The sequence below is a fragment of the Solea senegalensis genome, linkage group LG6 (genome assembly GCF_019176455.1).
Source record: "Solea senegalensis isolate Sse05_10M linkage group LG6, IFAPA_SoseM_1, whole genome shotgun sequence".
NCBI lineage: Eukaryota > Metazoa > Chordata > Actinopteri > Pleuronectiformes > Soleidae > Solea > Solea senegalensis.
In genome coordinates, this window is record NC_058026.1 from 16,699,298 (window position 1) to 16,717,820 (window position 18,523).

Genomic DNA, 18,523 nt, shown 5'->3' on the forward strand with positions numbered 1-18,523 from the left:
AGCGGAAACTATGGAACCCATAAACAGTTGCAAATGATCCCAAAGTTCCCAGAGACGTTGTGTGCTTTCAGTGCTGAATTCAGTTTTGAGAATATGTTCATTGACGTTAGACAGCCTTTGCTGGGTGGAAACGGAAGCGTGAGAAACCAGTAAGCTTAAATATGTTGTTATGACTTGAGTTTGAAATGAGTTTGAAATGAGTTAACTCAGTTACACAAACTCACCAAATGAGGCGGCTCCTGTAACCCTGGGAACCAAAATAGTTGATTTTCCCTATGGAATTTCAGTGAGTGTTGACTGTGGCCCTTTGGTTAAGCAGTTCTGGTTGGATGTCATTATTATTAGTCATGTTTATTGAGTATTGATGTCAACCCTGACCTGATGATTTGTATATTGGGTTTGAAAATGGACATTGAACAACCAACAATTATACAAATAAGTGTTGCTCTGGCTTTTCTGTCAGTTAAAAAGGATCATTTTAAGGACTTAGAAAAAACACAAACTGAACTACGTCAATGTCTTCTTAGCTCTCTAAGAAGACAATAAATTTGATGAAAGTGAAAGACCATGCAATATGAAATCATATAATATACCATATAATATTGACTCAGTTGTCTTACGCTGTACCCCCTCTATTTCTTTTTCTTCTTTTTATTTGTTATAAATGATAATAATGATAACATATTTACTTTTCCCTTAATGTTTTCTTGTCATAATGTGGTCATTATTATAATTGCATGTATTAATATAAGTAGTATATTCTCCTATATAGTCCTCATTATTTTTACAGTATGGCCATGTGTTTCCCCTTTTTCAGTTGCCCTAACTTTCTGATTGTGTTTTTGTCTGACTCCCCAGTGTCTGTGCTGTAATTCATTTGAGTGCAAAGCTTAAGTTAAACCTATAGATTTGGGGTACATTTGTATTAACTAAGATAAGGCAATGTGTTAAGAGAAAAGACATCTCCTGTCAAGTAAAAAGTAAAATAAGCCCACTGAAATATTTAAAAGAGACCACTGTTTTTTTGGTTTTTTTTAAATGATGATCTTATATTTAAGTGGCTAAATACTGAAATTAAGTTTTTAGTTTAATCCCAAAGAGTCTGTCCAATCCTGCAGGGATGTTGGGATAGTATGGCTGTTTCGTAAAGCCCCTGATTCCCCTGCAAAAACTGCCAGAAAATACTATGTTTCGAGTGTGTAGTGAGTTTTAATTTCAGAGAAACTCAGTTCAGATCATGCACGTGCAACACAGATGACCATTAATCCACAGATGTAGAACAAAACAAAGTGACATAATCTAATCCAAATCAATTTTTTTGTAAGCCTGTTATCAGCTGTTACCATAGCTGTAGCACAGAGAAAGAAACACATCTATTACCATTACTCTTAAAGTGAGAAAAATCATCTACATAGATCGTGCAGACTACACTGTGGAGACACACCTGACATCGAAGCCTCATCGGCTAATCCGACAGGAGCTTGCTTGCAGTGCAGTCAGGTGTCTGCTGAGACGACGACAGTAACTAATGGGACTAAAAAAAAACTAAACATAAAACACAAAAACTCACCTTATAGCAAAGCAATTAAGCATAAGAAACCACTGTGATAAGGGACTTTCCCTTGAAAACACTTTTTCTTTGGGGCGATGCAATAGTGAGTTTTTTTACCCAGCGTCTTAGCAGTCTCCTATGCACTGGTGATCATAAAAATTTATTTTATTTTGGCGTCTCGCTCTAGGGGTCGCCACAGTGGATCACCTGCTTTTTCATTGATTTGCATTTTTGCACTTGAGCCTTTGGGTTACAAACCAAGTTCCCTTCCACTTGGCCATGGCCTGTACCCACTGTTGATCATAAAATATAGGATGGTATAGGTGCACAAAAGTATCTCGGGAAAATGCCTACTAAAACCCCTGCAGTCTTGATTAAATGCTGAATGCACTGCCTAGTTTTCTCTTTTTGATAAATGCCAGGTAAACTTTTCCTTGTATGTTGTTAGTCTTCCTTCCCTCATCTCTCCATTAACAAATGCTCATTGAAATGTGCTCATTTGATTGGCACATTCATGGATGTTGGAGGACAGAGAACAGTTATAGGGACAGGGCAAGGTAGAGGCAGATGATCTGTTGTGGGAGAAGAAGCCAAAAGGTGAAGAAGAAGATTGGCAGAGTGGAATCAGGGACATGGGACTGGGCAGAGTTTTCGTAGACCTTGAGTGCTGTAAAAGGTTAAAAAAAAAATTGCCCCACCAGTTAAAATATAAAATTCTGTCAAAACACTCATCACAAGCATAAAGGTGAGTACTCAAAGAATGAAATTTCATTTAGAAATGGAGCAATATGTAGTTCTGAATAAAAAAATTGTTGTTGGTGCAAAATTAAAATGTGAAAAAAATCCCTCACTCTCACCTCAGGACTATAAACCCCTATATGTTTGCCATGCGATGCTGATGCGATGTCCAGCGTGTACCCCACATTTCGCCCCCATGTCCAGCGCCCTCATGTGGAGGATGAAGAAGTAGACAATGTATGAATGAATGTCAGAACGCAACACAATCCACAAAAGCTGGGAAAAAAAGGGTCCCGGTTCTTGTCATTCAGCCTGTCCTCTATGTTTAATCCTTACTGTATCTAATGACTCCCAGAGCAACTTGACTAATTATATTTGTACAACAGTGAATGAAACCAGCACCATATGTCAGTCTGTGACCTTCTATCAAAGGAAAAGGTCAATTACAGTTGCATGACCAAGGACACTCTTTCATAGCTTGACCTTTGGGCTTGATGTGCCAAGAAAACCCACAAGAGCTTTATCTAAATGTCACGTTTCCTGACATCAGTGCATCATTGCTCAAGCTTTGGTGTATTTACTGTGATCCTGCACTGACTTGGATACACTTCCGAGCGTCTACACATATCGTAGCTTATACAATTAGTGCGAGAGGTTGACATGCACCTTTCTTAATGAACCTTGTATTTACTCCTTTATGCACCATTTCGACTAGTCAAGATAAAGCCACAGGTCAGACAGCGGTGCAGTGGCCAGCACTGTTGCCTTGCAGCAAAAAGGTGGCCCTGCAATGGACTGGCGACATGTCCTGGGTTTACCCCGCGTTTCTGCTTGTGTCAGCAGGGATTGGCTCCAGCCCTCCATGACCCTTATGTGGAGGATTAAGTGGTAGACAATAAATGAATGAAAAAGAAAGTCATTTAAACCTGCTAATAGCTGGCTTTTGTCTGCACTGGGAATAGATACAATCAACATTTACTTCTGGGTCAAATGACACTGCGGCTCGGGTTGGCAGTAATGTCAACTCAACACCCAGGTGAACATGGTCATTTTGCCATGCACAACAGTATATTGGCGAACTACTTGCAGAGTCTGCACCTTTTTTCTTCATGACCTTACTAAGCACAGCTTTTAAGAAGCAATTCCAATCAGTTGCTGAGGTTGAAGATGTGAAAGTGTAAGTAAAAATAATGAAATAGTGCTCACGTGACTCAGTTTCTATGAACTCCATGTTGGCAGGCCTAAGATGCAGCAAAAATGAACAGAACCGGTGCCGGATTCAACCGGTCAGAGTTCACTGCCCACTTAAACATGGAGTTTGTAAACTGCATTAAACTGCACTGAAATCTTACAAGAGCCTGGAGGGAGACAAATGGGCGTAATCTGGCTTTGTGACAAACATTGAACGGCTAAAGATAGCATTGTTGTCACTGGAAGGGTAAGTGTTCCTAACATAACATTAGCATTAGCAACAGGCAGTGCAATGCAAATAATTGCCGTGCAGACAAGCTCTTGTCTCGTCCATTATTTACCAAGAGCTCACCGCCAAATACGTGGCTTGTGGGTTCCCATCACTCAGTCTCCTTCTGCCTGTTGTGACCCTTCATAGCAGGGATCCATCTCCACCATCTCTCTGAATATGTGGGGCATCCAGTAAAATGCTCTCCTGTCTTCCACTGTTATGGTGTCCTGGGGCTCAACATCTATCTACCATCTTCACTTCTATGATGAAAACAGCCAGCAAAGAGACAGGTTGTTTGACATATTGCCTGATTTGTGTGTGAACTGTGGTGTTTCCTGCCAGAGGCCGTTACCTTGGTTGTGTGACGTCAGCTACCAGAGCTTTATTGAGGAAAAACCCAAAGTCAATTATCATTTTTAGTAGGTTTGCTTGGGTTTAAAAAAATGCATATACCTACTAATTTGGTTTTAGTGAGAGATGTTGTGGTATAGTATTTCCGTTTTTGAACAGCTCTCAAACTTGGGTCCATGACTCATAGCTATCTGTGATAAAATGATGCCTCATCAGGACAACAGAAACATGTTTCTGTGAACATGTACAGTTAGACCCGAGCACCTCCCCTTTTGCCCTCTGACCTAATTATATCGTTATGTGCAACACTACATCAATTTAAAATTGAAATTTTGCCCAATGTGCTGCTGATATTTTTTCATTTCCAAATGTCAAGTATGTCTATTATCAGTATGTGTTAAGTATGTTCCTGAGATTTTCCACTGCAACCTTTTTACTAAGTGTACTGTTAATCGCATTGTACATATTAGACTGTTTTATATTATATATCTAATATTTTCCTTTATTTCTTATATTTTATGGCGTTTACATTTATGCACGCTTACTATTCATCACCTTAACTAAAATGAAAGAGGTGCTTTGCACATCTACAGTCTGTGTGTCTTATGTGCTGTGGTGCATACAAATAAAAAGAGAGACGCTCACATTTTAGATTCAATAAAGGGAAGCTGTAACAGTATACATGAGATAATCACACTTTTTGTTGACTTGCAGAAATAATGATTTTTTTTCGAGGGTCCACATTCTCTGTGTCTTTCACTGGCTGTCCTCTTTCCTTTCATGTGGTGTGGTTGTCTTTTCTTTTGTCTCCCTCCTCTGTCTGCATGGAGGAAGTGTCTTGCTTGGGTGTGGCTGACCCACTTCTACACACCTGCTGCTCATCAGGCTGATTGCCACTTCTAATAATAACAATCTCCGGCAGGCCGTACACTCATGAACCACCTGACTTTGATACCCGCTTCTCCTCATCAATCTTCAACAGTTTTGGTCCATCCTCCTGTGGTAAATATCTCAACCGTTACTCTATACCAGGGGTGTCAAACATACGGCCCGGGGGCCAGAACCGGCTCGCCAGAGGGTCCAATCCGGCCCACAGGATGAATTTGTTAAAATTTCACACTAATCTAAACGTAATGTCAAATGCTCCAGATACCCGTGACTAAATGTTTGTGCCTTTATAGATCCAGTGTGCTGTGTAAATAGTAAATTTAGGCATGATATTGTTGAAATTGCACTTATATTTCTCAAAAAATTTCATGTTTTGTAAAATTATCCTTCATTAAATGTAAAACAAAGGAGTTGTTCAAAGGTTATTATTCTATTATTTTTGCTATTTTTACTGGTCCGGCCCCCTTGAGATCAAATTGTGCTGTATGTGGCCCCTGAACAAAAATTAGTTTGACACCCCTGCTCTATACTATATATGTATAAGTCTTTTTCTGATGATCTTTGTTTTCTGTTCCTGCTTGTTTCCTCACTCACTCACTCACTCACTCACCCGTAGTTTGCCTCCCTCCTGCCCCGCTCTTTCATGTGTCTTCATCCTGTGTTCTCCTGAAACATTGTTCTGTATTCCCCTCACCTTCTTGACCTGTTCAGTACCCCATAAAGCAGCATTAAATCATTCCAACTTTGTTACGTTCTTGGACTTAAACTCGCCTCCCCTGTCTGCATTGTGGCTAGAGGCTGGTCAGTTAAATTTAACACATGGTAATGAGACCTGATATGACGGTATGACTTGGTGACAGTGGCACTGTCTAAGAGAGAGCAGCTGGAGCTGGAGGGATAGTGATGTTGGATGTTGGATATTGAAGATGGATGTGAAAGAGGAATACCACAGCGAAGGTTCATAGATGTTGTGAAGCAGGACATGAGGACAGAAGATGACACAAGGGATCAGGTTAGATGGAGGCAGTCGACCCCTAAAGAGAGAGAAGAGTTTGTGGAATGAATCACACATGAGCAACATATGGTCCACAGCTCAAGTGACAGATCAGTGTTGTGATATTAGCAGTTGTGAATCAGAGCTAAGGCGAGAATCCCAGAAACAAAAAGGTTGCCTGGGAATGAGGTGAGAGTGGACATCGAAATACTTTTTATTAAGGGTCAGTTCAAAGTCTGATACGGGGTTCTAGCTTACCCGAGCACACAATGCGGCACACAACACAGCACACGTGTCATTGCTTGTTTTCAATTGCATCCATCACTTGCATTCATGTTCATCGGTATACCCATGAGTTTGTTGGTCTTAAAGTGAGTTGTGGTTGGCCCATTGTTGACGCATTGCTATCTTGAGTCAACAGAAAGCCACCGTGCCATTGACCAACAAAAACCTGGTCTAAAATCAATGGAGCGGTGTGTTCTCGGTTATTTAAAAGGCACAGATGTGCCCACGCTCCTCTTCCTCATGCAGGTTGAATGTTGGTGTAATTCCTTATCCTGTGCGGTCTAATGGAGTCGTTGATTGGACAGAGCATCAGACGACGGTGGGCCATTAGTGCAAGGGGTTGCTGGCTGCTGGGACTGCAGCTTCCTCCTGTGCATGCAAGCAGTGCACCTGGTTTTTTTAAAGGGAATGGCAAACACAAATCTGATTAGTTTAATTGATGTTCACACATCATAATCACACACATAATGCAACCCCTTTGCACCATGTGCCTCCCTTTGGGCTGAGATTATGTGCCGAGATCTGTGGAGCGGTGCACAAAGAGAGTAAATACAAGCATTTCAGTTTTGCACCTTCACATTAATAGCATTTAACTGGTATGGCACAGCCAGACTTTTATTTTGAAAAGTATATGCATGAGGTTACATGTCACAGCTAAAATATTTTGTGTTATAATATTTTACAGCATGTTGCATTTAAATATTGGTTTAATGATTATTATTTTGTCACAAACTTTTATTTGTGGCCCTCCAGTTGCTTCACTTCACATCTCAGTTTGGCTCAATTTGCCTTATAAACATGATCACTTTGCAGTGGGACAGCTGCATAACACACCATAACATATAGGCGACAGTGGTAGAGCTAGTCGCTGGTTCGATTCCTGGCTCCGTCTACATGCCGATGTGTCCTTGGGTAAGACACTTAACCCCCACGTTGCTCCTGACAGCTTTCCCGGCAGCGTGTGAATGGGTATGAAAGATGAGTAATAGAAAAATGCGGTTTGTGAACGTGTGAGTGAATGTTACCCATTCACACGCCTTCGAGTGGTCATCAAGACTAGAAACATGCTATGTACATACAAAGCATATGTAGGTCTGTGAGGGTGGACATTATTTTCAACCTGAAAACATATGAGCTATGTCCCAAACTTGAGTTAATCTTGAAATCCTGAACGTTTATAAGTTACCTTTTTACTTACTTGCTGTCAGCTAACCCACTGTGGCAGCTACTTGCGAACAGGTGCAGGTTAATTACATCTATAATGTACAAAGCAGGAATGTACAATGTACAAATACTTGCATTTTAACGTACACATTCTTCCACTGTGGTGTACCTGGTGTCCTCTGTTTTGCTTTTGTGTGTATGTATGTTGAATGATCTGCCACTGCTCTGCACAAAGAATTATGGGATATGCCACGGAGGACACACCAAATGTATTCCTCATGTTTGCAGGACAATATGTGAAACTCGGAGAGCTGTGGGGATTCGTGGATGAAAACTCCAAGTAATTTTCAGAAGTACGTCTCCTATCCTATGAGGTCCCTTAATCAACCTCACTAGGTTTATGACTTCACTACATAGGTGATGGATGTCGTGGTTCTCTGACAGATGAGCTGAGTCCATCTCTCCATCTCAAAAGCCACTGATGCTGACACACATGTGATTATTTCCCCATTTCGAGGGTAACGCTGCAGTGTACCAATGATGTGAAAGCACCCTGTGCACCAAAGGGCCAAAGGGTACAGAACAGCCAATCAGAGCGCCCTCTCATCTCTGAACTGCTCTGTGATTGGTCACCGTCCACTTTAGCACACGGCTGTCAACAGAGTTGAGAGGAAGAGTTTTAGTGTATTTGTATAGTTTCCCTTTTTTCCCTTTACTAGAACTAGGTTGTGGTAGATTTAAATGTTGTACATTATAATAAAATGTACAAAGAAAATGAGTATTTTTTTCACCAAGACTGTATAGTTTGAGGCTCTCTTCATTATATCTTCACTGAACACAAACAGTGACTCATCCTTTGTTGTGCAATGATCCTGCTTGTTAAAAAGTTGCCACAGCGTAAACCGGCCTGAGCCATTTACAGCTGAGGGTCTTCTGTTTTTAATGTAATGGTGTCATATAATATGATACTTTAGTGGTATCACATGATGAGGTTTATAGCTACCCTCAGCAGACTTGGGTCAGGCTCATGGACAAATGTTTAAATGAACAAAACAAAGTAACAAAAAGGTGAGAAGTAAAACACAAACAGGAAAAACCTCAAAACACAGGAAACAAGACTGGGATAACTAAAGAAACAGTAGAATAAAACAGGACCCAATGAAAAAAGAACCAAATAAAGTCCAAACAGAATAAATGCAGGGGTCGTGACACAAACATGATCATTCCAAATGATGTCACAGAATGTAAAAGAGGTGCAGCTCCTCATTGGTGCAAAGTAGCATTTACTTGGATGTGGGCAGATTATTAATTGTTAAAAGTGATTAATAATTTCCACTTCATTAGCAAGCCATAGTAATTGATGAATGGCTGCATCACAAGAGATCAGAAGTTTCATTCACTTTCATTAAAAGCTCATTACATGTGTTATGCTGTAATATCTCAGTCCCAGTCTGGGCTCGTCCTAGTTGTGTGGAGTTTTTGGGACCGTAGTCTCGTACACAGTCGCACAAAACAGTCACATCCGGTGACAGAAGTAAGCAAGGAGCGATGTTGTTTAGTCTGTTTGATTGTTACTCCTTTTACAACAAAGTCCAGGAGGTTGGGATGAACATGTGTCCTTTCCAACAACAGTGATGGAATGTCTTTACGTCATTATAAGTGTCTCTGTGCATGAGTGTGTACACTTTACACAGCCATGTGGACGGGCAGAGAAATTTTGCTTTGTGAGATTAAATCGTGTCAGGATTAAATAAGAAAAAGTGGCAGTTGAAGCTGCCCTTTTTTTCCTGATTTGTGTTTATTGCCATAACTATTCATTTACATTTGAATATTGTTGCACTTTTCATACCATGTACCTTTATCAGTAAGGGATTAGTGTCTATACGATTTTGTCAACTCCAGATTATCAATACTTTTCTATAATGTAATATTTAGGCCACGGGACATGCAGTGGAGCAGCATTGTTGCCTCATAGCAAGAGGGTCACAGGTTCAAATCCCAGTTTGCATGCAAACTTGGGCATTAGGTTAATTGGACACTCTAAATTGACTGTAGGTATGAATTCATCTTTATGTAATTCCCCTGCGATGGCCGACCAAGTCCAGGGTGTACTCAACTGTTGTCCCATGTTAGCTGGTATTGGCTCCAGCTCTCCCTACGACCCTCATGTGGAGGGTTAAGTGGTAGAAAATGAATGTATGGATGGACACCTGACCACAGGGATGTGGACAGTGCTCTTCTTACCTCACAACCGGAGGGCTAACTAAAGGACTCCAGTAAATCTTTTATTATACACTGTGACAGCCCTTTGATATTTGTTGCTTCATTTTTACAAAATTTAGTGGCAAGATTTGTCAGCCGTAATGGCTGAAGAAATACACAACACATCGCAAGGTCATGGGAGAGATTGCTGTGGTGGCTGTTTTTACCTCAGCTAATCTTCGCCTCTGACTCTTCTTCCACAGGAAAAAAGTTGACATCAACAGAACCGTGTCCATCTTTTTCCCAGATATCGTTGAAGTCCAAATAGATGTTCTAGCCCACCTTTCTTCATCTCTGTGCCAGCAAATAAGATAAACAAATCTGAAAGTGTGCCACCCACTGCCCAATAGTCCTTTGTTTCCCTTTTCCAATGACTTTTAAGACAAGACTATCGCCACCTGCTGTCAAGGAATGTAATTCCCTCTCATGCAGGGGTAGATTGATGCAGTGTATGTGAAATGTTGGAAAGCTATTAAAGTACTCACTGATTCCCAAACATTCTACAGTGAGGTAAAAATGAATAAAACATACTTATCAATAGAGGTATTGTTTGTCCAGTTTTGATACTCATAACTTGCAGTAACAGGGAGTCACTTTCAAAAAGAAAATAGTTGTTTTTTAAAAAAATAAAAATTTGTTTGGGAGTGTGTCGTTCACAAAGCAAAACAGTAAGAAAATCCTGTCTTGAGATAAAGTGGCATATCTATTCTTAAAATATACTAAACTTAAGATGTAGATTTTAACATATGAACCTTTTGTTGAGCGGCTGAAGTCTGTTGTTCCTTGTGTACCTGCTGGCAGCCATGTGAGAGAGAGCCTCTGTGTCTCAGACTCCTGCTTAGTGCAGGGCACATGCAAGGCACAGTCGGTGCTGGCTATGTGTCAGTGCCTCTTAGAAAAGAAAAAAAGAAGACAGGGTAAATTCAGTCACTCGTTTTCTACCACTTTATAAGAGGGTCGTCGGGCGAGACAATCCCACCTGACAGGATGAAAGGTGGGGAACACCCTGGAGAGGTCACCAGTCCATCACAGGGTTAACATACAGATGAACAACCATTCACTCTCACATTCTCACCCCATTCATTTACACACACCCATATAAGTAGGTATATGTATGTGTATATATACATATATACATATATATATTATATATATATATATATATATTACCCATATAAATCATATGGAATTTATTAAAATGCAGAGAGACTCTCCTGGGTTTTCCCTGATGCGTCATTTGCGGCCAGTCAAGTTGATCGACAAGGACATAAAAGGCCAGATGAATAAATAATTGTGCGGCACTTAAAAAACACACCCACTTTTATACATTCACACACAAACATGCTGTGCTCTTCTCTATGGCTCTGTCACATTAAAAAAAAGCCCGCACGCTTCCAGCGTTTATATCACCATTCCTTCCGCGCACTGACTCCTTGATGGGCAGAGCGCACGGCTGCACAGTCTCCTCCCTCTTTCTCTCTCTTGTGCCTCGAGGCGCTGTCTTATTTTCCCCTCAAGAATGGTGCAACTCCCTGCCAATTCTTCCCAATCCACCAGTGACTATTCTACCCCCCCGGGGGTTATTTATTTATTTAATTATTTATTTATGTCAACACGCCGTCATGTTCTTCTGACCCGGGGTCCTCAGCAGGAGGGAGGTGTGTCTGCTTCAATCTTCACTTTATTTTTATTATTAGTATTATTATTATTATTATTATTATCATAATTATTATTATTGTTATTATTATTATTATTATTATTATTATTATTATTATTATTATTATTATTGTTATTACATGTTGAGGTTGGAATGAGTGACTTCACCCAAATACAGATATAACACGCAGTCATGTACTCGAGTGACAGTTCAGAAGAGACCAGTGGGGGCTGCATGGTTTCTGCACAGAGAAATGTTTTTATTTAAATTTAAATACATCTATTCGACCTTGAATTAACAGGGGAAATGTCATATTATGATTAGGAGTCTATTAATAGTGGTATGACAAGATCAATACGTCTCTTTTTTGGAGCGGTCTGGTCAATTTCAGCAGCAGCGACACAGTCATCTGTCTTTTTCAAGCTTTCACACTAAAGCTCAAAATGACAACTATTTATTTTTCAAACGTAAAGATAGATTGTTGTCTTGGTATTGAGAGATTATCAGTCAGATAATCAATTTAAATATGTATATATATATATATATATGTACATCTGGATGAATATATATCTTTAAAGTAAATTCTGTTGACAGAAAACAACAATTTGTTTCCATGTCACACAATACTTTATTATAATACATCTTACACAAATGTATTCGTTAAAATTATACTGTTTATATCCCCTTTATAATGTATACAAACTGTACCCGTATATTATGTTACACCCATATAAAACAATGCTTCAGATTAGCCTAGATATACAACACATGGTCTTAAAACATGTCATTCTTAATATGATGGATTTAATGATTTTATGCGCCACACACAATGATATAAACGGAGAGCAAGAGAGAAAATTTAGCACCATGGACAGCGTCTCTCTCTCTCTCTCTCTCTGTCTCTCTCTCTCTCTCGCTCTCTCGCGGCAGCTGGCTGTGATACAGCTCCTCCTCCTGTGTGGTGGCTTTTCCCGACCAAAGATCCTCGGACGTGAACAGTTTCGCTGAAGAGCACTTTTTTTCTCTCTCTCTTCCCCAAAGCAGCTCACAGACACTCGAGGCGCCACTTCTTCCTCTTCCTCTTCTTTTTCTTCTTCTTCTTCTTCTTCCATATCGACCCGAGAGAAGAGAGTTGAGGTGTCGGGTAAAGGTCTCCAACGCTCCTTCATCCCCCTCCCAAATCTCTATCAGCGATGGGGACTCGGGCTGGCTTCTGCCCAGGAGGATTGCACTTAACTCTGGCTCTCTGGCTCATGACAGCCGCGCTAACCCTGCAAAATGCCCAGGCGGAGATTACTTGCGCGTCTTGCCCGTCGCCAGTGCAACTTCACCTGGATAAATTGGAGCTGGAGATGCGCGCTGACCTGACCGAGGAACCGAGCACCTTGGAGTTTAAGGAACTCGGGGTGGCTGACCAAAATCCTTTGGAGAATGGGAGACCTGTGGAGGATTTTGCACAACATGTCAGTTTGGATGGAGTTGGAACAAAAGGAGGCAGTGACCGCGGCGATGTTGAGGGGGAAGAGCCGGGTATGGCTGAGGATGCTGCGCTCTGGAGAGCCAAGAGAAGCGGTCCCGACTTTGAGTTTTCCGAGTTCAGTGACAGCAGGTGGAACGGGCGGGCTGGCGCGGATTCGCTAGAGCAGGATCAGGTCTCGATGCTGGATGGACTGAAGCAGAGCAGGCCCGAGCTCGGCTGGGGCAGAGGGAATAACCGGCAGGATGAGTCCAAGCTCAGCAGCAGCACGTTCGCGCTCACGGGAGACTCGGCACACAACCACGCGGTGGTTTACTGGGCAGGACACAACAGCAGCGTGAGTAACACCACTGTTCATGACTTCCTCTGCGCTTTCAGCTGTTTGTCAACACTCTTGCATGAACTCCAGCCTGCGTGCGCTGGTGTTAACAGGTGCACGGGGAGCTACAGATGCCCACACATGTGACACGCGCTTTTCTTAATGCCAAAATCCACTATTACGCGCGGACTCCCGCTCTCTGTCTTGGCGTCTCTTGTGCTGTTTGGTGACATTTTTAAACTCTGTTACTTCTTTTCCCTTTCCCCTTAGCGCGGACCTGGTTTTAATATCTCGTTAGTGTTGATTTATGGTCTTTGCTGCGATTTGGAGATATGGCAGTGCGTGTTTCATTCCTCCCAACTGATGCGAGGGTTTCTCCATCCAAATTAATCGACTGGGGAAGAGGGGACTCATAAAATATTGCTCAGCCTCTGATAAGAACCTTGAATTCACTAGAATGCATTTCTCTCTTCTATGTGACTCCTCGTGATTCCCCCTGAATTGTCAGAGACGCGACTGAAGCGAACATCTACGAGGAGACATGCAGGATTAATGGTGGTTTATTGACTTTTAAGGAGCTGTTTCATTTTTACACGTGACCGCCACTGGTGTGCGAGACATTTTTTTTATGCTGCTCATAAAAAAAAAAAAGGTTAGCCCTGGATATATTAGCACAGACTTAAAGGAGAGGGTGCAGTGCATCATCATCATCATCATCATCAAAAGAGGAGATGTTGTGTGCCTCACTGAAACAATGCTGCCTAATGACAGACTCTGGGGATAAATGGTACAATGCACTGCAGAGATTGTGTCAACAATCACAGAACAATTGAAGGGATGAGCCAATAACATATATGTGGTTAAATCACTGGATATCGGATCAAGAAATGCATGTGGTCCAAAAACCTGAAATGTCACATACATGCTCCAAAAAGTGCAGAGTGTAAAGAGAGATGTGTCATGCGTCCAGAGTGTGAGTGACGAAAGCACATTTCGGCCACACTGCAGTGATCATGTGAGCTGTGTGGACTTATTTTAAAATGAAACAAAACAAAAAAACACCCCAGCAGATCAAAAAAGTGTGATGTTGGAAGCAGAACTGTAGCGGACACTGTGTCGGACATGAAGAAGTGCATTCGTGCCATTCATTCATCCAGTTACAGTATGGCCAAGTGCAAAATTGTTATCGGAAAGATACTGCAGTCATTTGATAAAGATAAGTGTACGAGAAAACTGCATTATAATGGGATACTGCAGTGCTGCAGGAATTCACTCACACAAACATCTACGTCCTTTTATATGAAAGAATTTGTTTTTCTGATCCCAGTCTCCAAAAGTGTCAGGTGAACAGGATTTAGGCGTATACGTTTTCTCATGAAAATGACAGCTAACAAGCAAACAACAAAACTATCACACGTGTGTGTGTGTGTGTCTGAACAGGTTCTCTTGTTCCGTGAGCGTAGGAAGCCGACGTGCAGGTCAGAGTTAAAGGGTTGTCACACACTCTAAAAGGTCTCTAAAAAGGACACAGGCCACATTGACACCCATTTTACATACGCCCTGGATAAAGATCCGACCCACTGTTACACAAGAGTGTCCTCGTGAAGAAATAAGATAATGAGACAAATAGAATCAAAGTCATTTACATTATTGTGTAAGCTCACAGGAAGCTGACTGGCTGTCCTCTGTGCTTTCACCAGCTTAATGTGCTGTTGTGGCTGCTCCTCTGGTTTTATTCCATTTGTTTAAGAAATAAAAATAAAAAAAATCCCACATATACAGTCTTGTCTTTGCTGATTATGACATGGTACATGGACTTGTTTTTTTGTGTTTGTTTTTTTAACCTGCAGTGGAGACTGAGGCACTGTGTGAGTGTGTGGAGAGAGAAGGGGGGGGTGAGGAGGTTATTGTGTGCCTCTGCCTCAGTTTAAATCTTTCATAATTATCTTGACAACTGAGGCCTTTATTTCAAAGTCTTCTCTATTTCTTTGATTAAATATTTTTTTCTTTTTTAAAAGTAAATAAAATGAAAGAAAGCATGCATCGCCTGAGAGTGTGCTCCAGAGAGGAGGTCCCCTACTTAATCTTCATCGTGGTTGGTGCTTGTCGTGATGAATGGGCTGGTGAGGCCCGGCACATTGAGCTTGAAGTCTGCTAACTTAGCTGCAGCAGTAGTTAAGTTAGAGCAAGAGTGAGTGGCTGGCTAATGGGATGACTAGCTGATTGGATGGATCACCAGCTTGGCAGCTCAGCTATACCTTAATCTTCACAGTCCGTTTACTTTCAACACTTAGAAGGGCCCTTTAAATTTTGGAATGACTGTAGCGTATACCACAACATATGGCGGAATAGTAGCTGTTGCTTCACAGCAAAAAGGTCCTGGGTTCGACTCTGTGGAGTTCCCATGTTCTGCGGGTACACTTTCCTCTCGCAGCCCCTTTTTTTTGCAGAGGCTAATTGGACTCTAAAGTGACTGTAGGTGTAAATGTGGGAGTGAATGGTTGTCTGTCTCTGTATGGTTGCCATGCCCAGGTTGACCAGGCCCTATGTCAGCAGGGACTGCTGCTCTAGCTCCTCCCACGACTCTCATGTGGAGGATAAAATGGTGGTCAATGAGTTAGACTGTAGCGACTTTTCTCAGCAGGAACATGTTTTCCGAATCCACTTATCTGTCAATAAAGGCAAAGTCGAGTCGACAAGATGACACAGCGGGGGAACACAGCCGCACAACAACTCGCGACTTTTATTAAAGTTCTTTGTAACATTAACAGTCGATAGTAAAGAATCAACAAACCTTCTCAAAGACAAAACATAGGCTAATACGTTGAATTTACAGGTCACTTTCCCTCTTGGTTAAACACGTGGACTTGCCCACTACCACACTCACAACCTCTAACCCCAGCGTGGTGCGGTGACGTCCGCACACTGGGCGTTAATGCCCTACTGCTTATCCATATTAATATTAATAATGACATTAATGAATATTTCCACCAGAGGGAAGTCTCTACTGTTTATTTTCATTGTATTTTATATTTGATTATAATTGGCCAGGCGCAGCACTGGTGACCTGTCCAGGGTGAATCCTGCAATCCGCCCTATATGTTATTTAAGATTTGCTCCAAGATGATGAATGAATCCTTTTTTTAACACCATCAGAACATCAACAAACGTTACAGATGAAAGCAAAAACCTGTGCCTTGCATTAGTAAATCATCATCATCATCATCTACCGCTTTATCCTCCACCAGAGGGTCGCGGGGGGTGCTGTGCCAATCTCAGCTACATCGGGCGATAGGCGGGGTACACCCTGGACAGTTCGCCAGTCCATCGCAGGGCCACACACAACCATTCACTCTCACACGGTCAATTTAGAGTGTCCAATTTACCTAATCCCCACATTGCATGTTTTTGGACTGTGGGAGGAAGCTGGAGAACTTGGAGAGAACCCACACACACACAGAGAGAACATACAAACTCCATGCAGAAAGGCCCTTGTTCCAACCGGGGCTCGAACCCGGGTCTTCTCACTGCAAGGCGAGAGTGCTAACCACTACACCACCGTGTGGCCCGCATTAATAAATGTCCAACTTTTTTAATTTACCAGTCAATTCGATAGACTCCTCTGTTTAAATCAATGAAATCCAGTGTAGTGAAAGGCTGGAATCCGTTTTTTTTCCTCATTTTCGTTCATTTAGTGTGGTGTCTTTGGGATTATTGAGCACACAAGTGAGCAGTGGTTAGCATTGTTGCCTAACAGCAACCCGATGATGGCGTGTACCCCGCCTTTTTTCCTATGTCAGCTGGGATTGGCACCAGCGATTCTAATGTAGAGGATCAAGCCTTCTGACAAATATTTATGGGCATCAGCGCCAGGACACAGCACAGTTGTAGAGCCTTGAATATGGTTTTGTGAGGCTGCTTGTGTTATAACTGAGATTTCTTTCATATGATAGGAGTCTAATAGGAACATTTTTGCTAAAGTGAACCCAAACGTTTGACCACTTGTCTGCCATGGGGGATGATTGGTAATCAGAAGATATTAGCTTGCTGGAATTCCGACATTTACAATTCCAAAATGTTCTAAAGCACAGATAGTGTCAGTGTAACATAAATATGGACAGTGGAACATTTTTTTTTACAGTGTCAAAATACTACTGGTTCTTGATACCCATCCCTAATCATGAACATAATGACATTGTGAAAATGGACAGCTTTAGCTGTGCTTTTATTTCCGTGATGTTTGAATCGTTACTCTGTTCAGAGGGAACCTTGAAATTGTAATAATCCTTTTAAGAAGACTGTGACCATGAATGTCAGCATGTTTAGTCGATAGCACAGGAGAGGGTGTCAGCTTTCCAGCTTAGGAACGCCACATTCTCTCACCCTCTTGATGTTTTCTTCAGGTTACGTGGCACGTGGCGCTCTCTTTGTTGCTCTCCACCCGTTGGGTGCGCGAAGAAAATTAGCATAGGAGAGTGGCCTTTCAAGTCTCGGGAACTCACGCAGAGGCGAGTCGGCCATATCTGGCAAGTCATCAATGAAGCTCGCTGGACATATTTGAAATTGCCAAATCCCTTTTGTGAACTGGAAGAAGTGGCAGAGTCTGATGAGCAGCATTTGAAGATGAATGTCATGCAGCAAAAATGTCGACAAGAATGTTGGAAAAGAATCTGATCATGCTACAAAAACTCCAGCGTTAAATATTTCACTAAGGGCAGCAGGCTGGCTGTATGTTACGGTCATTATATGCACCATCTATAGTGTAGAAAGATTCCAGGGTCCCAACAACAAGGACAGAGTTGCATGCATCATTGCCAACCACGGTCTCTGCGGTGACGGGATGTGATTTACTATGTAGCCTCATCCCTGCACATTTTCCATCAACCCATCTCACCCCTCAACCCCTTAATTACTAATGGTAATACATTATAACCGTGTTTCTTTAATTCTCTCTTGCTCTCTCTCTCGCTCTCTTTCTCGTTATCCTGGTGGCCCTCTGCTCTGGAGGAAGTAAAAAAAAAAAGTAGAATATCATAAATAACGTCTAAAGCCTTACAGTGGGCCTTATCTCCCCTATCCCTCAATCTCTCCTCCCTACTTCTCTAATTAGTGTCCACAAAATTGTTTCCCAGTCTATTTTGCCATGGCGAGGAGCCAACGTGCCACATGACTTGAATGGGGAATTGGTCTTAAATGGCCTCCACAGCTCAACTCTTGGCTGCACGTCCTGAATAGGTTTGGAATTGGGCTGTACGAGGCTAATGCTCGCAATGTGTCCACGTATAGGATCAGTCACATACGTTTAGGTTAGTTTTAATTGTGTAGTTAAAGCTCTTGCAATCATGGAATTTAGCTTGAAATTAACTAAATTGAA

General features: G+C 41.8%; 1 protein-coding gene across 2 annotated transcripts in view; it reads left to right on the top strand.

Annotated features, from left to right (window-relative positions):
- Window positions 1-11,294: 11,294 nt before the first annotated feature.
- The window catches only part of LOC122771383 (VPS10 domain-containing receptor SorCS3-like), a 270,421-nt gene continuing 263,192 nt past the window's right edge, over window positions 11,295-18,523 (top strand). Inside the window, exons 1-2 of one of the 2 annotated variants that reach the window (XM_044028934.1) lie at window positions 11,295-11,354; window positions 12,395-13,167. In XM_044028934.1, coding sequence (XP_043884869.1) covers window positions 12,547-13,167 — 621 coding nt within the window. In that variant the 5' untranslated portion in view covers window positions 11,295-11,354; window positions 12,395-12,546. Of the gene's footprint in view, window positions 11,355-12,335; window positions 13,168-18,523 lie in introns of those variants that run through there. The other variant, XM_044028933.1, reaches the window with a different exon arrangement.